At 38.6% G+C, this 25,290-nt stretch overlaps 1 protein-coding gene across 2 annotated transcripts in view; it reads left to right on the top strand.

The window, feature by feature from the left end:
* Nucleotides 1–25,290, top strand: part of Etfa (electron transfer flavoprotein subunit alpha) — a 77,775-nt gene that overhangs the window by 3,863 nt on the left and 48,622 nt on the right. For both annotated transcript variants that reach the window (XM_008823425.3, XM_029558812.1), the window contains exons 2-8: nucleotides 11,124–11,270; nucleotides 15,200–15,281; nucleotides 15,382–15,464; nucleotides 19,887–19,986; nucleotides 20,969–21,079; nucleotides 22,346–22,447; nucleotides 24,400–24,468. In XM_008823425.3, the coding sequence (XP_008821647.1) occupies nucleotides 11,124–11,270; nucleotides 15,200–15,281; nucleotides 15,382–15,464; nucleotides 19,887–19,986; nucleotides 20,969–21,079; nucleotides 22,346–22,447; nucleotides 24,400–24,468 (694 nt within the window). The remainder of the gene's footprint in view (nucleotides 1–11,123; nucleotides 11,271–15,199; nucleotides 15,282–15,381; nucleotides 15,465–19,886; nucleotides 19,987–20,968; nucleotides 21,080–22,345; nucleotides 22,448–24,399; nucleotides 24,469–25,290) is intronic.

Here is a 25,290-nt window from a genome sequence, read left to right as displayed (position 1 = left end):
TTAACTCTTAGCACCCATATAGGGCAGCTCACAACTGCCTGTAATCCAGTTCCAGGGGATTGGATGCCTCCTTTTGGCCTCTGCAGGCATCTCTCCACAAACAAATAAATCTTAAAAAAAATAGTTCTGTAGAAAATTATGATTTCATTTAGGACGACAATGCATTTACAAAAATACCAAGTACATATTTTTACTAATGGCTTATATTTACTATCCATTTTCAGTTGTGACTGATTTGTATCACTGAGCAATGTTCTTAGGAAGTCCTTAAAGTCATCTGTTAACAAAGGTGCTTTTGTTTATTTTATTTTTTGAGACAAGGTCTTGCTGTGTAGATGAGGCTGACCTCTTGCCTCTCAAGCACAGGAATTATAGGCATGTGTTACCATATCCATCAGTGAAGGCAGGTTTCTCCTGCATTGTAGAGCTAGAGAACACACTCAGGAAAATAGTCAAGAATTGGCAGTTAACATTCTTGCAGTTATTATTCTGAATTATTATCATTAATTTATTTTAAAAATTGATCTGTTGATTAAGAAGATAAAAAATACTTTATATGGCAAGTGAAGCAAAGCTTTTCAGGGTCATCTGAGTGCTCATGTCCTGTGTTCATTGGCAAACAGGAAGGATCTGTCATGATGGAGAAACTGGGACTGTGCTGAGAATTGAATTCTGGTCCTTTGCAAGAGTGGTACATTCTCTTAACCTCTGAACCATCTCTCCAACCCATTTTATACGGTTTGAGATTCATAGCAAAATCTAGCTCAACTTATAATAGAGCATTCACAAATAGCCTCTGCCCCACACCTGCTTCCTCCCCATTCCTCAGTGTCAGCACTGAGAGTTATACATTTGCTGCAAGCAATGAACATAACAACGACATTATTATAGTCTACCTTTTCAGTTTGAGCAAAGGTATGACATATTTTCCAATATAGTATTGTATACAATAGTTTGCTTTCCTAATAATTCCCTGTGTTTTTCCTATCCATCCCTCTCCTCCAACCCTTGGCAATCAGTGAATGATCTTTCTACTATTTCCATAGCTTTGCCTTTCCTAGCATGCCATGTGGTTGGACTCATACAGTATGTAGTTTCTCAGACTGGCTTCTTTCAATTAGTAATATGCATTTCATGGCTTGATAACTCATTTCTTTTTACTGCTGAATAACACTCCATTACATGAATGTACCCATGATTTACTCTTTACCTACTGAAGGACATCTTGGTTGTTTCAGAGTTTTGACAGTTGTTAAAAAAAAAAAAAAGCTGTCGTAGACTTCTGAGTACAGATTTTTCTGTGGATGTAAAATTTTAATTCATTTGGGGGCAAATCCGAAGGAATACAGTTACTAGATTATATGGCAAGTGTAAGTTTAGTTTATGCAAAATTATCTTTCAGAGTATCTATACCAGTTTGTATTTTTACTAGCAATCAATGGGAGTTCTTGTCCCACATGCTTACCAGAGTTTGGTGTTGTCAGGGTTTGGGATTTTTGATGTTTGCCATTTTATTAGGGTTTTATTAGTATCTAATTTTGGTTTGAACCTGCAATTTTGTAATGGTGTATGATATTGAATGTATTTTCTTAGTTTATTTACTTGCCATCTATCCATGCATCCATCCATTTTTTTTTCCTACCAGTTCTGGGGAACAAACCCAGGGCCTTCTGTATGCTAAGCAGAATCTCTACTATAAGCTGCATCCCTAGCCCTGCTTGCCCTATTCTTAATCAAGTCTTCACGTATTTCACATAGCAATTCTTTATCAGGTGTGCCACTTGTAAATAGTTTCCCCAGTCTGTGGTTTATAATCTCAGTCTTTTGGTGAAGAGATTTGGAAAAAAAAAATGCTGTTCAGTTTTTGAGCATGTGCTTGTGTTGGATAATGGCCTGCACTATGATGAAGAATTGAAACATGAGATGTGCCTGATAGGTTTTGGTAATAGTTTGTTACTAGCATTTCTTAGGAAATAGCTTTTTTTTTTTTTTGTCTTTTTGCCCCAACTGGTCTGGAACTCACTATGTAGACCATGCTGGCCTCAATCTCACATAGCTCCGCTTGCCTCTAACTCCCCAGTGCTGGGATTAAAGGTGCATGCCACCATGCTTGGCTATGAAATATCATTTGAATAATAAGTTATAACATTTGTTCTTAACTACAAAGTCCTTTACATGGTATTGTGCTCTTGTGGTTAAAAAAAACAAAAATGCCATATACTACTTCTATAGATATTAATATATACTTAGAAAGTAGCATTATATTAGATTTTAGAGATCTAAAAATGAAAGTATGATATTTTTTTCTATGATATTTTTTTTCATTCCAGGAAGTGTGAATTATTGTGACTTACTATAAATTATCTGAAGAATAGTTTGTGTCAGTCATTATTAAAAAATAGCCTGAAAGTTGGCTAGAGTAATGTTAGCTCAGAGGTTAAGAGCACTGACTGCTCTTACAGAGGACCTGGGTTCAATTCCCAGCGTGTGGTGGCTAACAAATATCCGTAACTCCAGTTCTGGAGGGTCTGGCGCCTTCTTCTGACCTCCATGGGCATTGCATGACACAGGTGCACTTACATGCAGGCAATACACTCATACACATAAAATTTTTTTTTTTTGTTAGACATACAAGACAAGATTTAATCAGTAATAAACAAAGAAAGGCCCAACATGACTTCCCCGGTAAACTGACTGTTGAGCCCAGAAATAAACATACATTTTTCAAATGATTTTGTACAAAACTACCAAAGACTTTCATCAAGTTGTGTATATAAAAACAGTATTTACATGAAATAAAATAGCTTGAAGTAGGACTCTTACTCTCTATCATACAAAATCAATTCACAATGAATCAAGCAAATAATTACTTGTCTAAAATTAGAAAAACAAAAGAAGAAATACAGAAGGACAGCTTCATAATACTGAATGTGGCATAATACTGAATGAATAGATCTCAGACTCTAAGACTGACCTCAAAAAGCACAGGAAAGCAAAGCAAAGCTAGATCAACTAGACTACATTGATATTAAGAAACTTTGTGTCTCTTTCTCACAGAGAAAAAGGCATCCCAAAGTATGAGAATATTTTCAGATTATATATCTGATAAGCTGTGAACATCGAGGATATATAAAAAATGGTTACAGGTAATGACAACAAAAAGCAAATTATTTTTTTGGTGGACAAAATTCTGGACTAGACATTTCTACAAAGCAGATCTACAAATGGTTAAAGAGTACATAGAAAGTTGGTTTACAGAAACCATCACTAGAACCAGTCAAGTGGAAACCACAAAGGTAACCTCACCATCTTTGGAATGGTTGCTATTAAAAGTGAAGGGAAAAAGGACAGGAAGCAAAAAAGAAAAAATGCAGAAAACAGCCAATTTCATATGGTTTCTGTTTGTTGGAAATTTTTATTGTTCTAGTCTCTTTTTCAACAAAATGTTATTTATTTATGTTATTTTTATTTTATTTTATTTTTGGTGTTTTTGAGACAGGGTCTCTCTGTAGCCCCAGCTAGCCTGGAACTCACTATGTAGATCAGGCTGACCTCGAACTCACAGAGATCTGCCTGCCTCTGCCTCCCAAGTGCTGGGATAAAAGGCATACACCACCATGCCCGGCTATTTATTTTTTTAAAAGCAGCTATTTTAACATATGGAACAAGCTCTACATTGAATTATTTACGTGTATTAATTCATTATACAATCACTCTGAAAGATAATAGCAACCTAGATCTGGGACTTGTACTCTTATCTACAATTCTGTAAAGATTCTGTTTGAAAAGAGAAGTTGGTCCTAAAATACTGGTTCACATATCTTGAGAATACTTCTTTTCTAATAAAATCCTCTTTTTTTTCTTCAATGTATTCTTTCTTCTTTTATTATTATTATTTTTTTAACAGGGCTTTTGGCTACTCTAACATTCCCTCCTCTGAAGAGATAACCCTAGAATCTTTTAAGGACTAGATACAAGCTCCCAAATATTTTCAAATTTTTTGGCCTTTGGAACACGGAGTATGTTGCTAAGAGGCCCAAGGACATTGTGACTTTTAGCCAAGAAACTGGCTGCTTCTCTTTGGGGTCTTTTTTCACCAACTGCCTAGGCAATTCCTACCTCCTATTCTTATCACACTATCCTCTGAAGGGGTTACCCAAATTGCTAATAGGGAATAGGGACACAGACCACTCTGGCTTCTTCCATGCTGAACAGAGATGCAGGGTGAGGCAATTTGGGGTACCCCTTGAGTGGATCTATCTAAAAGACTCCCAGTTGCATAACTCTTTATCTGTATGGGGAAAAGAAAGTCCTTCAATTATGAATAGGAGATGTGAAGGAGAAGTAAAGACAAGAATAGTTAGCATTACAAGTTCTAGGCAGGAACTAGAAAAAAAGTCAGAACAGGGCAATTTTCACATGGTTCATATGAGAGCCCATTGGAATTTCTTGACAAAGGCTTCCAAAGGTTCCTCCTCATTTTTTTTTTATTTTTCTTTTGTCTTTCAAGGCTGGACTCTAGAGTGATAGATTCAGGATTTGCTTTCAGGTATTTTGATAGCTGTTGGAGTGGTTAGAATCAGTGTCAGTTCCCTCTCAAAGGCTGCTAAATAGGGGGAGAAAACAAATTTATCCATCATTTTAGAACAATAGCTGGTTGTCTCCCTTAGATATAGGTGTGCCCTACAGTATTTTAGACCGAGATTTAAAGTGTTACATCTGAGCAGCACTTTCTGGTTAGGAACAAAATCATCAATGAGAAATAATTGTCTAAATAACTTTTTATATGGACTTAAGTCTAATGTCTCGGAAGTGTAATCCCTTGAACTCTAAAAGAAATATACCGATGACTTTACTCTTTGGTTATACTTTCCTTTTGGAGGTAAGACCATACAGTTGGCCCAAATAAATCAATTTATTTTTACACTTAAGGTCATTGAAGGATCTGTTCCTCAGGGGTCACATGGGCTTGGGAGGAGCTCCTGGCTCCTTTCTTTTACCAGTTCCATCTATGTGAAGATAAGTCAAAGGTCCTACTCAACCGTGTCTAGCTTCACTTGGAAGCATGAATGAGATGTTTCCACTGAGTTGACCCTCCTCTTTGTAGACTGGACACTGGGTCCATCTCGTGGGGTCTCCATGTCCTCCCTGAACAAGAGCATGGGTGACTCGCCACAGTTACAGGACATTTTGAGAGCTGTTCCATAGTCCCCTAGAACTTAGTCGACCTTGGAGGGCAAGGGGCAAAAACTATCCTTTAAGTCGCTCTGACCAGATTAGTATAGGCCTCAAACTATGGCTGTTGTAGTTAGGTCCACCAGTCTGGTACTTTTAATTATCATGTGCTATATAGATAAGGCTTGGGTAAAAAACCAAATATTCTGAGATAAACTTTGACTAGATATATATTTTGTTCCTTAAACTAGTTGACCAAAGTATGACCATAGACATTTTAAGATTATGTGTATAATATTTTTGTCTCATCCTTTATATATCATAACAAACCTACACAGACCTTCATCACTTGCTTAGGCTTTCTTATTTTTTCTATTTTTGAAAATATCTCCATTCCCATATCCTTTAAACATCTTTTACATTCTTATTTTCTTTTTTTAATAATTATGAGGCATAATAGTATTAACAAATTTTCCATCTGTTCTGAGAGTTCTTTTCCTAGGGATGCTAAGCAATGCTCATTCCCTTTTAAGGTTTTAGTGTCAAGCCAATGTTTGATTAAAGTTTTACTGGGGAACCAATGAATTCATTGAGCTTACTTATGGAGATAACTGAGGGGTTGCTGAGGTGTATGTATGACCTGAGGGTATGCATACTGGAAAGCCTTTACCCAGCATGGATCATGCCTTCTCTTCCTAGCCTTCCCCAGATTGTATACTTTAGCCCTCGCGAAATCCAAGAGGCCATGTGTGATTAGGGCCAAATTACATACAGTTGGCTGGGAAGAGTGGCTGGATAATCTAGTAAGGGTCCAATGACCCTGCTTGGCCCTCCTTAATGAATGAGCACAACTGTCAACAAACCCAGTTGTAAAGGTATTTAGCGATGAGGCTCAGCTGATATCGTGATGATGGTGATTTCATGTAGAAGGGATTGCTGCATAGCATCATCTTATTAAAAGGACCTGGAATTTAAAAGGATTTGGTACTAGGATCCACATATGAGGGAGAACATATGTCATTTGTTTTTCTGAGTCTGTGTTACTTCACTTAGTGTAACAGTTTCTAGATCCATCCATTTACCTGCAAATTTCATTACCTCGTCTTTCTTTACTGCTGAATACGACTCCACTGTGTAAATATACTACATCTTTGTTAACCACCTGTCAGTTAGTTGAGGGACACTTAGGTTGCTTCCATCTCTTAGCTATTGTGAAAAGCGCAGCAACAAACATGGTTATACAAGTGACTCTACAGTAGGATGAGTCCTTTGGGTATATGCCAAGGAGTGGTATAACCAGGTCATATGGTAGGTTCATTTTTAGTTTTTTAAGAGTTCTCCACACTGTTTTCCATAGAGGTTGCATGAGTTTGCAATCCCACCAGCAGTGAATGAGTGGTCTCTCTTTGTTCTGTACATTTAGTGTTTTTACTATGATATGTCGTGGGGAGTTTCTTTTCTGATCCTGCCTATTTGGTGTTCTGTGTGCTTCCTGTATTTGTATGGGGATGTCTTTCCTTAATTTTGGGAAATTCTCTTTTTTTACAATCCTGTTTAAGATCTGGTCAACACCATTAATCTGAAATTGTTCTCCTTCCTCTATTCCTATGATCCATAGATTTGGTCTTTTCATGGTGTCCCACATCTCTTACATATTCCATTCCTGTGTTTTTAAAATTTTTTCATACTCTTTGCTTGAGTGGTCCAATTCTTCAACTTTTTCCTCCAGTGTTGATATTCTCTTTTCCATTTCATTGATTCTAGTAGTGATGCTTTCCCCTGTTGTTTCAAGTTGGCTTATTGAGTTTTGCACTTCCTTCTTCATTTCTGCCTGAGTTTTCTTCAATGTTTCCATCTCTTTTGTGAATTCGTTCAGAAGTTTATCCCTATCTTCTTTTAGCTCTTTGATTTGCTTGTTCATGTGTTCTTTAACTTCATTGAACTCCTTGATCATGTTTGTGATTGTTTTCTTTTAAATTTGGTGTCATGGGTTATCACTAGGGGTTCCCCTTGTAGAACTGTTCTACAGGATTGGTGGAGTTTGATGGGGACATAGTGTTTTGGCTTTCCATTTCATTATTCTCTTATTGTGATTTTGGCATGTGAATTTATTTTGTTGTTTATGATTCTGATAAGAGAATTAAGTTGAAGTTTGCTTCTGTTTGTATTATCAGGGGTGCCTAGATCCTTTCTTTATTGGTTATGTAAAGCTGGTTGGTACAAGGTTCAGGTTCTTTCAGGTTTAATTTGGAGGGAACTGATGGCTTCAGATCAGGTATTCAGGAGTAGCCACAGAAGCCCAGTTCAGGTTCCAATCAGGTACACTCAGGCTTCCTTCACTTCATGGAGGCAGGATACAGGTGGCAGTCCCCTGTGGTTTTCAGCCCCTATGCCAGAGGGAGGCCAGAACTACATGGTCTCTTGAGATCAGAGCTGCTACACTGATGGAGATGGAGATTGAAACTCACCCTCTCAGGCTGTCTGCTAGGATCTCAGCCTTAGCCTACCAAAGCCAGATCTGCCCTGGGGCCTTGAGAGGGGCCTCATGACATCCCAGGTAGGGAGATGGGTATGGCGCAATTAGGGGAAGCTCACCACCACATGGAGGAGAGATCTGGGGCTCTCAGGCAGTCCCCTGTGTTCTCAGGCCCTCTGCCAGAGGGAGGCCAGAGGGAGACCAGAATTTGGCACTCTTTGGCGGTCTGCTCAGTTGCTTCCATCCCTTAGCTATTGTGAAAAGAGCAGCAACAAACATGGTTGTACAAGTATCTCTACAATAGGATGAATCCTTTGGGCATATGCCAAGGAGTGGTATAATCAGGTCATATGGGGGGGTTCATTTTTAGTGTTTTAAGAGTTCTCCGCACTGTTTTCCATAGGGGTTGCACGAGTTTGCAATCCCATCAGCAGTGAATGAGTGTTCCCCTTTCTCCACATCTCGCCAGCATTTGGTATCATTTGTTCTCTTGATCTTAGCCAGTCTGATTGGGGTGGGGTGATACCTTAGCATGGTTTTACTTTGCATTTCCCAAATTACTAAAGATGTTTGAACACTTTGAGATGTTTCTTAGCCATCTTTATTTCTTCCTTTGAGAACACTATACACATACATTTTTTTTAACTCAAAACAAAGAAAAAAAAAAAGGCCAATAACAAAACTCTGAAAATGTGCCCACTTCTTGATCTGACATTTTTAGTAGTTTGTTATAAGAAAGAAATATTTAAAAATGTATTATTAGAGGCTGGAGAGATGGCTCAGGGGTTAAGAGCACTGGCTGGTCTTGCATAGGACCCAGGTTTGATTCCCAGCACCCACATGATGCCTTAACAACCATCTGTAACTCCAGTTCCAGGGATCCAACCCTTCTTTTGACCTCCATGGGCATTGCATCACATGGGTGCACTTACATACATGCAGGCAATACACTCATACACATAAAATAAAAATTAAATGAAAATGTATTGTTGGGGGCATGCCATGGTGTGTGTAGAGTTCAGAGGACAATTAGTGGAATTTGTTCTCTCTTTCTGCCTTTACATGGGTTCCAGGGACCAAACTCAGGTGGCTAGACTTGTGTAGCAAGCACCTTTCACTGCTGAGCCATTTCCCCAGTCCAAGAATCTTAAGGTGCGGTGCCATGGTTGTTTTCTCTGGCATAGTTTGCTGTGGTGGTATCTTCTTCCTCTCTAATCCTCAGAGTGGTGCAGCCTGCAAAAATTTTCTACCTCTGGACAGTGGCTAGCCCTAGGGTATCTGGTGGAGGAGGAGGTGGTAGAGGTGGTAGTAGTAATGGTGGAGAAGGTGGTGAAGGTTGTGGTGGTGGTGGAGGGATGGTGGTGGTATGTATCCATATCTGTCTGTGGGCTTGGGTACATCATGTAGAGAGAATTTAAGAAGATAGAGAGAAGGTTGGGAATGAAGTGCTGATTTAGGGCCAGGAGGTACCTGTTTTGTTGAGAATAGGACCAAATCTGGCTTATGGAGACTGCCCCGGTTGCAGTCAGAGGGAAGACCATTTCGCTAGAAGGAATTCTTGTCTACTTTTTTTGCTTATAATAATTAAACCTAAAAAATAACCCAGAGATCAATAACGATGATCGGTATTGATAACGAATTGTGTAACCAACATTATTGTCTCATTCCTGGCTTTCCTCATTCATACCTTCTTTTCTAACTCTGGGTAAATTTTGTGCAGTGTTTTCTCTCTCTTTTAAAATTTAATTGCATTTCGGTGACTGTCATACAGTATATTTTGATCATATTTAGATCCTTTCTCATATCTGCATCTTCCCCCTCTTATTTATCCTCCACCAAATTTGTGTACTCTGTACACACAGACAGACAGACAGACACACACGCACACACATTAAAACCTATGGAGTCAGGTTTGTGTCCCCAAATGCCCTTTGATGTGGGTTCATCCACTGGAACCTGGCCAACCTACCAAGGACTTTACCCTTAAATGAGACTGACTCTCCCCCTTCCAGCAGCCATTGGTTGCTAGTAGTTCCTCAGGTAGGGTTAAGGTTTCTTACCCACTTCCTACATCTGTGCTGGGATTTTATGTTGCTTGAGCTTAACGTGGGACTTGCGCATACTGTCTCCATTGCTGTGAGTTCATATGTGTAACTGACTAGGTGTCTGAAAACTGTTTCCTTGTGGTCATCCACCAGCTCTGGCTCTTGAAATCTTCCCATCCCACCTTCCATAATGATCTCTGGGCCTTAGGAAGCAGAAGTTTATTATAGGCATCCTACTCAGGGATAAGCAATCTGTGCAGTGCTTTACGTCCAGTTCTAGAGCTGAAGATTTTTCCTAAATGAAGCTGCACAGCCATGCCATTTTATCCTAAGTGCTTTTTTCTCATGGCCATTTCCACAAAGATAGTTCCAGTCTTTACTTCCTCGTGTCTAGTGCCCTTTTCACATGCTAGTAGCACCAGTGCTTCCTCTTTTTCTTCTGCTCAACATTTGCTTCTCTTCATTATTTCAAAAACTATCTTACAATTGCTTATACGTGTACAAGCCTTAATTCCCATGACATCTTTGAGAACATGGAACATTCTCATTGATTTTTTTTTTGTGTGTGTTCTTGGTGTTTAAAAAGTTTCCAGGTGACCATGAACTATTTTTTTTTGGCGATGGTTTGATAGTCTGAACTAGATAGGGCTGGGTATGTGTCGGGCTTTATTTTCCCCCTTTAATTCCAAAGCTTATTTGAACAGTTGAAACCCCAGCAAGACTGCTGTTTAGTGTCATCTTAAAAATCTTTTTAAAATTACATTTTATTTATTGTGTGTGTGGCGGGGATGGGGGACACGCACATGCCACAGTGCATATATGGAGGTCAGAGGGCAACTTGTAGGAGTCAGTTTTCTTCTTCCATGTGAGTCATAAGGGTGCAACTCAGGACCTCAGGCTTGAGGGCAAGTCCCTTTGCCCGCTGAGCCATCTTTCTGGCCTCTTATGTCATCTTTCAAAAACAGGTTTCCATTGTCAGTTATTTTGATAATGATTTTTCTTACCCAAATCATTGGGAATCAACTTTAGTTCAAACCCATGATTTCTGAGTATACTAATATCTTAATACAGTGTTCTCCAGTGAGAGTCCATTGTGTAACTGAATATAATTGGTAGTAGAACCTAACCAGTTCTTGGCTTGATAGTTAATATATTGTGTTTAAGAATTTAAGTTTAAATGTATAGCAGTTATTTATTAGACATAGTGGGAAAATTGTTTTGATATATTTTTTCTAACTGTAGGAAACAAACTTGCATATTCAAGTTTTCATGAGGTAAGAATATTAATATTATAAAGGTAGACACTACCCGAAAAAGTTTTATAAATATAAAAGGGAGCATTGTATACAAAATACTTTTCTTTAAAGCACTTACGCTTAACAATTGGGCTTTTTAAAAACTATATTCCTTCTCTTTTCTCTTTTTAGGCTTCATTGCTTCGATTTCAGAGTACTTTGGTAATAGCTGAGCATGCAAATGATTCTCTAGCACCCATTACTCTAAATACCATTACTGCAGCCAAACGTCTTGGAGGTGAAGTGTCCTGCTTAGTAGCTGGAACCAAATGTGACAAGGTGAGAAATTTTTAAGCTCAGCCACAGCAAATATAATCTCCATCAAGAGACGGAGAGATGGCAACAGAGAATTATGCCGTGGACCATAACCCAAACTGGACTCTAATCCTCATTAAATGGCCAGTGTCACACCATTACTGTGTGAAAAAGGAACTAAAGGTTTGCTCACTAAGTACTTTAATCTTTCAAAATGAGGTAGAATGTGTGATTTAATTTCACTGGCACCATCCTGTGCCATCAGGTACCAAGTAGAATGGCAATATTTGAGTTCCTTTAGAAGTTAATAGCTGATCCCTTTTTGTATTGATGAATATACTTGTTAATTCCTTCTAATTCCTGAAAGTGGTAAATCTGGGTAAAATATCAGGGATGTTAATTTTTAGTTGATTAAAGAATTCATATATAAGTCCTGTTCTTTGCAAATTACAGCTAGTAGTAAAAGATGTTTTGTCATGGTTGTTAAATGACAGCTCTGGAAACAACCCCCTGGGAAAGTTTATTATGTAATACAATTTGCAGTGTCTGTGCCTGTGGGCTTCTGTGGAGACAGGTGCTTTAGATATACTCACAAAACTTGAGCTGCCAGTTGCCTCTCACTCCATGTAGGAGTGCCAAGTGTATGGTTTGGAGCTTGAATCTCACAGAGAACTAAATAGGGAATATTTCTTTTCAGAAGATTTTATCTTTTACTAAATTATTGATGTTGAACATGTGGTAATACACGTTCAGAATACGAGTGCCGCTTCTAATTCCTTGCATGAAATTGGATTTTAAAGGCTATATTCTAAAGCTTGTTAAGAGCCAGAGAGCTGGGCATTATTCCTATTGGTTCACAGCAGTGGTGACAGCATGGACAAGCATAGATGTAGGGAAGTTGGTAAAAAAAACCCAATCCTAGCTGAGGAACTATTGGTAACTGATAGCTGTTGAAGGAGAGGGGAATAAGTTTTGTTTTAAGGGTGTGATGCTGGATAGATTGCCCAGACCCCAGTGGATGGACTGAATCCAAGGGCATTTGGGGGCACAAATTTGACTCCATAGGCCTTAATGTCTCTATCTATTGATCTAATAGAGTACATGAAATCAGGCAGGAGGTATTAAAGGAGTTCAGATAGAGGAGGGGATCTAAATATGTTCAAAATAGAATGTATGAAATTTGTAAAAGTTCAGTAAAAAAGGTACTCTTAGTCGGGCATGGTTGCGCACACCTGTAGTCCCTGCACTTGGGAGGCAGAGGCAGGCGGATCTCTGTGAGTTCAAGGCCAGCCTGGTCTACATGAGTTCCAGGACAGCTGGGGCTACAGGGAGACCCTGTCTCAAAAAGACCAAAAAAAAAAAAAAGGTACTCTTAAGACACAAAAAGAGACTATGCTAGCAAGTTGAGGGTTATGTAAGATTTATTTAATTTCCTGTTAAGAGTTACTGAATCATATAGTTCATATTAACCACAATGTGTGATGATATGATTAAACTATATTTTTACTTGCTCAGCTTTCAGATATGTACAAATGTTGAATTTATATGTTTTGTTATGATTTTAACTAATTAGTAATATTATTCTGAAAGTACCTGATATTTAACCAGTTAGAATCTTGTCATGTTCTTATTTTCAAGAATAATATCTGTTAATAATATAGGCAGATTTCAGTTTTTCTGTTGTTTTCTTTAGCTATAAATCATAAACAGAAGATAGGACTTGACATTTTTGCCAATACAAGATCGTTTCAATGGGAAAATAGAATCCCTGAGGATTTTTTGCCTGTCTGTGTACTGTGGGTAGAGGCACTGGATGCTGCTTATTCTGTCTTTTGAAGAATGTTTTTTAAAAATATATATTATTTTTATTAATTCTTTGAGCATTTCATGCAGTGTGTTTTGATCATCTTCACTGCACCATTCTACCCCCTAGCTCCTCCCAGATCCATCTCCTCACTCCTTCTCAACTTCATGTTTCTTTTAAAATAACTCACTGAGTCCAATTTGTGCTGATCTCATCCTCCTACATGTGGGGCCATCTACTGGTTGACCTACAGGAGCCACATCCTTAAAGAAAAAACCTGTCCCTCTTCAGGCTCCCATTTACTGAAAACAACTCCTCAGTCAGGGCTGGGGGCTCATGAGCCCCTCCCTCTTCATTCAACTGGGTTTCTTTCTTTTTTTAATTTTATGTTTATTAGTGTATTGCCTGCATGTGTTTAAGTGCAATTAACTGGGTTTCTTAATTGGAAGTTTTCTTTAAGTTGGAGAAGCTAAATACAGATGACTGTGTATAAGAGAGCGTGAGTGTACTAGTCAGCACCTGACTCAGCAGAGAACTTTCACTGCATCCTCCCTTCAATGAACATTGTTGAACCTTACAGTCCATGGAGGAGGACAGGAGCACTAATGCCCATTCACCAGTGAATTAGAAGACAGTAGTATGGAAGATGTGATTCTGCTAGGCAGAAACCATTCCTGTTGTATTACTTAAACAGGGGATTTCGAATTGCCTTCTGTATACAGAAAATCTGAGTAGTCAGAAGCATTCTCAGAACCCCCATCATGATTCCAAACAGGAAAAATGAAGAGTTGAACAATAAAATATTTTGCTTTGTCGTAGATAAATATATGTGTATGGGCAGAAACTCCGTGGTTGACAATGGGCAGTAATTAAGATTTTTCTACTGTTCAAAGTTATTAATTTTAGTATTAGCAAAAATTATTATTGTCAAATAAAGTACAGTAAATATTAAAGTAGTATGTTTAAGGTGGTCTTTACCCCTAGTAAGTCCTAAGTCAAAAAAAGTTGTTTTTTTTTTTTCAGTTGGCTGTGTTATTATTGAGAGAGAGAAAGAAAATCTCATTTTTGCCCTCCCTTCCTTTTCTTTTTCCCCTTTGGATTTTTGAGAGTAGATTGCACTGCGTACCCCACACTGGCATAGAACTTCTGATCCAACTGCCTTAGCCTCCAAGTGCTGGGTACCATACCCAGTTTTCACTTTCACCTTTCTAAAATAATGCACTTAAATTAGTATCAACCAAAAAGTCAATGCAAAAGGCATAGTTTACACCTAAATTTAAGTAAAACGCTGTGTTGATTGTGGTTTATCATTTAGTACTTTTGTTTTCTAAGGCAAAATGTTTATTGACACTTTTGTAGTGGGACTTTGTTAGGTTAATCCATAGTAAAATTAGTTGGCTTAAGATTTTTTTTATTAAACAATAAAGCCAAGTATGGTCAAACATGTTTGTAATCATAGCACTCTGGAGGCTAAGAGAGGAGTGCCTAAAGCTTAAAGACCAACCTGGGCTACTTAATGAGTACTAGGATAGGCAAGACTGTGTATCAAGATCCTGGGGGGGAGGGGAACAAAACAAGGGGGAAGAGAAAGTAACATTTTTATTATTTTTAAAAAGTATTCTTGGGAATTGGAGCAATGACTCAATGGTTAAGAATACTGACTGCTTTTGTAGAGGACCCAGGTTCGATTCCATGCACCCACATGGCAGCTCACAACCATTTGTAACTCCAGTTTCAGGGGATCCAATGCCCTCTTCTGACCTCTGTGGATATTGTACAACATGGGTACACTTACATACATGCAGGCAATAGTCATACATATAATATAAAAATAATAAATAATATATTTTAAAAAGTATTAGCATTTATCATTTGTGTTATATTTTTTATTGTCTATTATTTTTTTGCTCATAAGAATGATTTTTAGATTTGGCCTGGTACCACATGCCTATAATCATAGCATTCAGGAGTCTGAGTCAGAATTGATGCACTTTGAGACCAAACTGAGCTGTATATAGCAAGACATTCTAAAAACAAAAGCATAAAGAATAATTTTTATATTTGGCCATTAAGATTTTGTGCTTGGTTAAAATGTACAGCTCATTGTTTCTCATAGATGGGTAATTAGAAACGTACCTTTTAATCACAGGTGGTACAAGACCTCTGTAAAGTAGCAGGCGTATCAAAAGTTCTGGTGGCTCAGCATGAAGCATACAAAGGCCTCCTTCCAGGTGAGGTTTTCCAGTGCAAAAATGTAGTGTGTGTTGTGCTTGAATATATGAATGTGAAAATAGTATGAAATGTGTTTTACCAAATGTGTTTAATTCTCAGAGGAACTGACACCGTTGATTTTGGACACTCAGAAGCAGTTCAGTTACACACACATCTGTGCTGGAGCGTCTGCCTTTGGGAAGGTGAGAAGAAAGTGTGGAATCTGACCTCCCTACTTGAAAGGGATAGATTTCATTGGACAAAAAAATGTAACAGACTTTGTTTAGACAGCCAGTCCTGATGTACCCATGCTAATGGGAATAATTTTGCTAAAATTTATTCTTTCAGGATTTTAATAAAAAATTCTGTTACAAATGCCATTTCTAGATTTTCAAATTTTGTCACAGACATACTGCTCTTTCAGGATTTTTGTCAAAATTTATTAAACCTGCCACTTTCAGGTTTTCAAATTTGACCTTGATAAAACTACTGTTAAATTGAATTGTGTGTGTGTGTGTGTGTGTGTGTGTGTGTGTGTGTGTGTAGATATTGTATTTAGTTCTTAAGCAATGATTTACTTGGATAGCTGATGGATATATAGAAAGGCTGATTCTATCTACTCTGGGGATTTGGGGAGGACTGTTATGGTTGGGGTATCCTTATATCCTTAGGGAAAAGATAGCTGTAATCTGATCATGCGCATTGTGATATGTCTAAAGAATGTGCTGTGAGACAGTGTTCCAGTGTCATTTCTGTTGCTGTGATTAAAATACCCTGATAAAAGCAACTTCAAGGGAGAAAGGGTTTATTGTGGTTTACAGTTCCAAGTTACAGCCAATCATTGTGGTGCAATCAGTGCAGAAACTTGAAGCAGCCAGTCACATCTACAGTTCAAAGCAGGCAGTGTATACATGCTTGCTTACTTGTGTTCAGTCCCCTCTCTACACTTATATGGTCACGGACCCAAACCCAGAGAATGGTGCCACCCATAGCAGGCTAGGTCTTCCCAGATCAATTATTGTAATCAAGAAAAATCCCTCACAGGCATGGACACAGTCCTACCTGATCTAGGCAGTCCCTCCCTGAGACTCCCTCCCAGGTGATTGTACATTTTGTGAAGTAGATGGTTACAAGAAACCTGCCCAGATGAGTAGTGTGTATATGAAGTTAACATGAAGGGAGGGGTGAAGGGACTAGGGCTCAGAGGTAGAGTGTTGGCCTAGCATGCTTGTGACCGTGTGAGTTAGGTTTTAGTTTTTATTTTTACTTAAAACAAACAAAAGCCGGACACGGGCATTCACACTATAATCTCAGTTACCTGGGAGGTGGAGATGGTAAAATTGCAAGTTCTGAGCTTGCCTAGGCAACTTAGTAAGCTCTTGTCTTAACATAAAAAAGGGGCTAGAGAGATGGCTCAGTGGTTAAGAGCATTGACTGCTCCTGCAGAGGACCTCTGGTTTGATTCCCAGCACCCTCATGGTGGCTAACACCCATCTGTAGCTCCAGTTCCAGAGGAATCTGATGCCCTCTTCTAACCTCCATGGGCACTGCATGACATGGGTGAACCTCTATACATGTATAGGCAATTTACTCATACACATAAGAAAAAATATTTTTTTAAAAATTAAAAATAAAAGCTGGGTGTGATGGTGTACGCCTTTAGTCCCAGCACTCGGGAGGCAGAGGCCAACTGATCTCTGTGAGTTCCAGGCCAGCCTGGTTTACACAGTGAGTTCCAGGCCAGCTGGGGCTACAGGGAGAACTTGTCTCAAAAAAACACCAAATAGATATAAATAAATAATAAATAAATAATAAATAAATAAATAAATAAATAAATAAATAAATAAAAAACAGGCCTAGGGAATTGGCTTAGTAGGTAAGAGTGCTTACTCTGTAAGCATGAGGACCTGAGTTCAAATCTCCACTACCCACTTAAGAGCATGGCTGCATACTCCTGTAACCCCGGCATTGGGAGGATGCCCAGGAGTTCTCTGAACAACCAGTCTAGTCAAAACAATGCACTTCTGATTCAGTGAGTCTATTGCAAGGCCCTAAGATGGAGGGCAATTGAGGAAGACACCCAGTGTTCTGCTTTGGACTTCTCATGTACATACAAGGGTGTGTGCACCTACACATGCACACGTGCACACACAGAAAGAGAAAAAGGAAAAGGGCTGAGTATAGGTAGAGCATTTGTGTAGCATGCACAAGGTATGCATTAGGTTTAGTCCTCTATACAGGAAAAAAGTTATGTACAAATGACTTCATAATAGGAAAGTGGAATACAGTACAGAGTAAAAAGACGGGTCAGTGAGTCCCACCTTCCTATTTCCAGTTTAACCTTCCAAGTTCAGGAGTATACCTCTTAGCAACTGCATGTTTTTTAAGAGTTATTAATTTTTATTTAGGGTGTGTGTGTGTGTGTGTTGCATGTAAGTACAGTGCCCACAGAAGATAGCATCTGATCTTCTGGAGCTGGGGTTTCAGGCAGTTGTGCGCTCTTTGACAGTGGGTGCTGGGAACTTAACTCTGGTCCTGCGTAAGAGTAGCAAGTGTTCACAATCCTCTTTTTAATTGAATTTAAAATTGTACATTTACATGCATATTTTTACTTCTAAAATATATTGTATCACTAATTGTTTTATTTTGATTTTTGTGTTTCATTTTGTTTTGTTGACTGGGTCTCCCTAGTCTCAGCCCACCTGGAAGTCATGGAGACCAGGCTGGCCTCGATCTCACAGAGAGCAGCCTGCCTCTGCCTCAGTCTCCCAAGGGCTTGATTAAAGGCACACACCACCATACTTGGCTCACTAATTGTTTTGTGACTAGTAGGGTGTTTTTTTTTGTTTTTTTTTTAGTTGCACTTTTATGGTTTTTTTAAAAAAATTATTTATTTTTATTTTATTTTATTTTATTTTATGTGTATGAGTGTATTGCCTGCATGTATGTGAGTGCACCTATGTCGTGCAATGCTGTGGAGGGCTTCAGATTCCCCTGGAACTGGAGTTGGATGGTTCGTCAAGACTTCAGATTTCCCTGGAACTGGAGTTAAGGATGGTTCGTAGCTACCGTGTGGGTGCTGGGAATTGAACCCAGGTCCTCTGAAAGAGTAGTCAGTGCTCTTAACCCCTGAGCCATCTCTCCAGCCCCATGACTAGTAGTTTTTGCTTAACAGTATGTCTTCAGAGTATTAGCTCATAATATGCCAGTCTCTTTTGTGTGACTGTGCAACATTTTATATTAGCCAAGGACAGTTAGGTTGCTGCTAATTGTTTGCTATAAGAAAAACATCCTATGCCTGGTGTGGTAGCACATGTCTTTAATCCTAGCCTTTAATCCCAGTATTTGAGGCAGAGGCAGGATGATCTCTGGAGTCATGCATAGAATTTTAAACCAGCCATGACAAGTTTCTCTTTCTCTTTATTATGAGATGTGGTAAGTGAGACCTGGGAAGATTGTGATTTACTTAGAGATCCTGACTAGTGAAAGCAAAGTTGGATACCTATTCCAGAAATGTGTACATTAACAAGGAAGAGCATAGAGGCTTATTCTTGTTGCTTTTTATTGTAGTGCATAGTATGCTGTTCTTGATCTTTTTATGCAACATCAGTTTGACAAAAGTTGAAATATCTTTTGAATTTTTTTTTAATCTTTTTTGAGACAGGCTCTCCCTGTAGCTCCAGCTAGCCTGGAACTCACTGTATAGGCCAGACTGGCCTGGAACTCACAGGGATCCACCTGCCTCTGCCTCCCAAGTGCTGGGACTAAAGACATGCACCACCACACCCAGCTGAAAATTATCTTTTAAAAAATATTTTATTTATTATTTTTATGTGTGTGAATGTATTGCCTGCATGTATGTAAGTGTACCTGTCATGTAATGCCCTCGGAGGTCAGAAGAGGGTGTCAGATTCCCTTGGAACTGGAGTTACCATAATTGTTAGCTGCCATGTGGTTGTTGGGAACCAAACCTGGGTCCTGTTTAAGAGCTGCCAGTGCTCTTAACTGCTGAGCCATTTCTCCAGCCCCTGAATTTTTTTTTTTTTTCGTATCCTCTAGTAAATATATACAAGTAAAATCTCTTCCAATATTTTATATTGCTACTCTTCTAAATTTTTCTTTTTCTTGTTTAAATTCAGTGATCCATAACTGTTACATTTGGCAATTGATATTTATTAAAGCAATATATCTCGTAATTTATTATATCAAATTAAATTGGCTTTTTTTTTTTTTAAGACAAGGTCTCCTTGTAGCCCCAGGGGGCCTAGAATTCCTTGTAGAACTGGTTGGCCACTATCTCACAGAGATATGCCTGCCTCTGCCTGAGTGCTGAGCTATTAAAGGTGTGTGCTACCACATCCAGCTAAATTGACTTCTTATTACTGTAAAGCTTACACAATTCTTAACATAGATCACTGGTAGGAACTAAATTTCAAAGACTGTCCAAAAAGCTGGGCTCGAAGTAGGCTGTCCAAAGATACATGTGAAGTATAGAATACTTGAATTTGAATTAAAATTTCTACAAAAGGCCATCTTGTCTTACAGGAATTTAGTAGATCTCATTGTTGGTATATTTTCATCCATCAGTGTACATGTGCGTATCTCACTGCTTCCTTTTCTTTTAGAGCCTTTTGCCCAGAATAGCAGCCAAACTTGATGTTGCCCCAATTTCTGACATCATTGCGATTAAGTCACCTGACACATTTGTGAGAACCATCTATGCAGGTAAGTTCCAAGAATGATAATTAATCAACATATAAGTTTAGAGTAATAAATAAATGTAGAATATAGGTTTTGAAAACAAACCATACAATGAAATGGATCTTCCTAAAGGTTTCTGAGAAAAATCTCAGTCTAAAATTGCAACTGGATCATGACATGGCATTCTGGTTTATCCTGTGCACAGTGCTTTTCTGCTGGTCTTTTGGTTTGTGGAGTGAGATTTTCTTCCCTCTAGTAGTCAGTAAGAATTAGATTCACTAGCCAATATATTTTCTAAGTAGCAACTGGAAAGATAATACTTTTTCTTTTTTAATAGTATTCTGTCTTTATTCTCTATTTCCACATACATTAAAAAAATTCATTTCACTGTTTCTTTAGTTGATCATTTCTAAGCACACTGGTCTCTAGTGGGGCTGGAGAAGGCAGTAACTTCTTTGTTCTTTTTGATTAAAATTGTATGCTTCAATGCGAAGGGTCAATTCTCAAAGCAGACCTTTCATCTTCAGTAACATTTGAGAGGAAATATTTGGTCATAGTGTAGGTCACTCCTTATTTGATGGCTAATCCATAAGAAAGTCTAATCCTTTTAAAGTCTTGGTACCTCTGAACTTTTTCTTTATGCCCTATCACATTTTTTCATGTTCATCCTTTAGCATGTATAGTAGTTACATTCCTACGAAGGCATAGCAGTAGCAGTTCATGTATTTAGGTTACTGACTATGTTGTTTTTGGAGAAAGAAGCTTCCATTCCTTTCAGAGGCGTGTACCTGCTGCGGCTCCTTGCTTCAGTTTCTGTATTCCAGGCGTGTCAGCACTGCTCTTGGTTTTAAAGACATTCAGAGTTGTACAGATTTCCCTGATAGTTCTTCGCTGTCACGGTCCTCTTTTCCTATACTTAGCAGAGGCAGAAATTCAGAGCTGGAAAGGAACACTTGTGGTGGTGTTGCTTTTTGTTGTTACTTCTTAATAGTAGATTGTGTTTCAGGAAATGCTTTATGTACAGTGAAGAGTGATGAGAAAGTGAAGGTGTTTTCTGTCCGAGGAACATCTTTTGAGGCTGCAGCCACAAGTGGAGGCAGTGCCAGTTCAGAAAAGGGTGAGTATTCATTTGGGCCTTTTTGATTGTTATTACTTCTTGCTTTAGTTTAAAGGTTGTATTAGAATAAGAGAATACATCTAGTTTAATTTCTAGTACAGAGTATTTAGAAATTCAATTGAATGATATCCCAAGGTGATATAAAATTAAGAAGTAGTTGTCAGGGAGATGGCTTAGTGGTTAAGAGCACTGGCTGTTCTTGCAGAGGACTTGGATTCAATTCCCAGCACCCACATGGCAGCTAACAACTGGCCCTAACTCCAGTTCCAGGGGAATTTGACACCCTCTTCTGACCTTCATGGGAATTACACGACATGGGTGCACTTACATACAAGCAGGCACTACACTCATACACAAAAAATAAAAACTAATAAATTTTTAAAAAATACTTATTTTTATGTGTATGAGTGTATTGCCTGTATGTATGTGAGTGCACCCATGTCGTGCTGTGCCGCGGAGGTCAGAAGAGGGCTTCGGAGTCCCCCTGGAACTGGAGTTAAGGATGGTTCGTAGCCGCCATGTGGGTGCTGGGACTCGAACCCAGGTCCTCTGCAAGAGCAGTCAGTGCTCTTTACCACTGAGCCATCTCTCCAGCCCCCCAAAACTAATAAATAAAACTTTTAAAAAGAAATAATAGCGGGAGTGGTGGCACACACCTTTAATCCCAGCAGTTGGGAGGCAGAGGCAGGCGGATCATTGTGAGTTGAAGGCCAGCCTGGTCTACATAGTGAGTTCAGGTCAGCTGGGACTACAGTGAGACCCTGTCTCAAAAAGACCAAAAAAAAAAAAAAAAATTGTGATTTATGTCTGTTTTACATCATCTTTGGTCAAGGATAGTCACTTTGATAGGTGGAGAGAGTAGGGGAAAGATCTGTTATGTTTATGTTAGGACTTTTTTATTCTCTTGTTACTGTTTCCTCTTGTAATATTTGAGTGATTCAATATAGTAGAAAAATGTAATAATAGTGAATAGGTAGAGTGGGGTCACGTTTTAACATATGTAGCATCTTATTTGAACCCCCAGAGAGAGAAGGTTTTTCTACTTTCTACAGATAGATTTGTAAGATGTAAACAACTTCTCAAAAGAATCTTGTCCTCTTAAGTCTTTTCATAATTAAAGAAAATGAAATTGGGATCATAGGTGATTCATGGCAATTAATAAACTTAAATGTCCTAGATTTGGATATTTATGTGCTTCTCTTAAAAATAATCATCATCGTGTAACTTGAATCATCATTGTTTTATTTCATTTATCAATGTACACAGCACCAAGTTCTTCGCCAGTGGGAATATCAGAGTGGCTTGACCAGAAATTAACAAAAAGTGATAGACCAGAATTAACAGGTGCCAAAGTAGTGGTATCTGGTGGTAAGTGCAATATTAATTTTTAAAGATGATACACACTTTACAGTACAGATTTCAATCAGAGAACACAGATTTTTATTGTATTTTAATTTTTTGGGTTCCCGGGATTGAGCTAAGGATCTTGCACATGATAGGCAGGCACTATAGTACTGAGCTCTATCTCCAGCCTGAATCAGGGATTATGTTTTTTCTTTCCAAATATAAGAAGTTGATAAGTTGCAAGTATTGGTCACATTTTCCCAGGAAATTGCAATTATGAGCACACTATATGGTTTGTGCTTTCTGTCACATGTCTGTGTCACTGGCCCCGGGGAGTAAGGCACAAATCTTTATCCTATAACTTTGCCACAGACTTCCCTTTTTTCTGTTGAGTATCATCATTGGCTTCTGAATCATGGAAAATACGGTTGGAATCTCAAAGCTATGTATAAACCCCCTGCATTATTCTACTTCCCAAGACCTTCAGGATTGTGTAGGGCTCTGGATAACACTTGGGCAGTGTCTTCACAATTGCTTTCAAAGCCTTAATGTATGCGAGATTTACTTCTTTTTTATATTATGCTCCTTATGTATTTATTTATTTGAGACAGGATCTCCCTGTAGGCCCAGCTGGTCTGGGACTCACTATATAGACCAGGCTCACAGAGATCCTTCTACCTCTGCCTCCTGAGTGCTGAGCTTAAAGGCCTGAGCCACCATGCCTGGCTATACTTCTTATTTAAGACAAAAGACTTTAAAAAAATTTTTTTTATTTTGGTCTTTTTGAGACAGGGTCTCCCTGTAGCCCCAGCTGTCCTGGAACTCAGTATGTAGACCAGGCTGGCCTTGAACTCATACAGATCTGCCTGCCTCTCGAGTGCTGGGATTAAAGGCGGTGCCACCACCCCCGGCAAAAGACTTATTTTCTTTTTAGCTTGATGACTGACTGTGATTTTAAAGTCTAATTTAAATATCAAGCAAATTGTTGGTCTTCCAAATAGTCATCTATTGTAAGTGGTGTTGAAAAGAAGAAATTTAATATTTAGGTTTTTTTTTTTTTTTTTTTTGAGACAGGGTCTCACTGTGTAGCACTGGCTGATCTGGAAAACTCTGTGTAAACTAGACTGACCTGGACCTCACAGAGATCCACCTTCCTCTATCTCCTGAGTTCTGGGATTAAAGGCATGTGCTATCACACTCAGCAAATGTAATGTTTTAAAATGGTGTATTTGACTTTATTATTTACATAAGTATTCAAGAAGTATTTATTCTGGGCTGGAGAGATGGCTCAGCAGTTAAAACACTGGTTGTTCTTGCAGAAGACCTGAGTTCGAATCCCAGAACCCACATGCAGCTAACAACTGTCCGTAACTCCAGTTCCAGGGGATCCAGCGGCCTTTTCTGTTTTCTGAGGGCATTGCACGGCACAGGTGCACTTACCTACATGCAGGCAATACACTCATACACATTAAAAATAATAAAATATCTTTTAAAAGATTTAATTAAGAAAAAAGATTTATTCCATCTGTTCTATGATACACTTATTGCTAAGTCCTAGAGAAACAAAAAAGGAAATGGTAGATTGTTACTGCTCTCAAGGAGTTCAGACTCTAGTAGGATAACGTCCATTTAGTGATTTAAGGAATGGTAGCCAAGTACACTTACAGAGTTTTGCTAAATACTGCACATACAGCAGTGACCTAGAGAGCTTTGGATCTTGTGATTAAAGTTTTCATTATAGTAGTAAAACTGAAAAGATAACAGGTATTTACCTTGTTAATTGCAGCAGTGTTGAATGCTTTTTAGGAGCAGCATGAGAGCATTGTAGAAGTCAGAAAAGGTTTTATAGAGGAATTGGTGTGCTTAATGTGGCAGTTGTAATACAAATATTCAGTCATGTAAATAAGATAGTAGTTTTTTTATGGAGCCCAATTTATATTTACCTAATTTATTTTTTAATTTATTTTTTTAATGAGGTCGGGGTTTGAAGAGTGGAGAGAATTTTAAGTTGTTATATGACTTGGCAGATCAACTACACGCTGCAGGTAAACTTTATTTTCCTTAGTAGTGAGGTGGTTTGTTTTGGAAGATGGTGGGATATAGTTTTCATTATTTTATTTATGTATAAGTCATCAAAAGCTATAAATGATTTTACTTTACTTTCTTTTCTTTTTTTTTTTTGGTCTTTTGAGACAGGGTCTCCCTGTAGCCTCAGCTGGCCTGGAACTCACCCAGTAGACCAGGGTGGCCTTGAACTTGTAGAGCTCTGCCTGCCTCTGCCTCCTGAGTGTTGGGATTAAAGGCGTGTGCCACCACACCTGGCTACAATGATTTTTACTTTCTATGGTCTTCAGCTTTTGTTTATTTAGTTTTATTACTAACTTTGTTATTGTATTAGTTATATAAAATGTTTCACTGTGGCATTTTTCATAATGCATGTAACTTCCTTTGACCATACCCCCTGTATTCCTTGTATTTTTCTGTTGCCGTGGTAGAAACACCGTGACCAAGGAAACTTATAGAAGGAAAAGTTTATTTGTGCTTATGGCTCCAAAGGAGCTAGAGTCCATCATGGCAGGGAGGCATGACAGAAGTGGCTGGATGAGGAGCAGAAGCTAGGCTCTTAACATCTTCAAGCACACACAGGAAACAAGAGTGACTTGGCAAGAGAGATCCAGCAAGGCTTAAGACCTCTCGAAGCCTACCCCCAGTGATGTTCTTCCTCTAGCATAGCCACACCTTCTAAGACCTCCCAAAACAGCATCACCAACTTGGAGCCTATGGGGGACATTCTCATTCAAACCGCTACACCCCTTACCTCTGTCATTTCGCCGCCACTGTCCTTGTTCCAAGTAGAACCCTTTTTT

This window comes from Nannospalax galili, unplaced genomic scaffold (genome assembly GCF_000622305.1).
Source record: "Nannospalax galili isolate Female #2095 unplaced genomic scaffold, S.galili_v1.0 scaffold28, whole genome shotgun sequence".
Taxonomy (NCBI): Eukaryota; Metazoa; Chordata; class Mammalia; order Rodentia; family Spalacidae; genus Nannospalax; species Nannospalax galili.
Note: the sequence above shows the minus strand (reverse complement) of the source record. Positions and strands in the feature narration are given on the sequence as shown.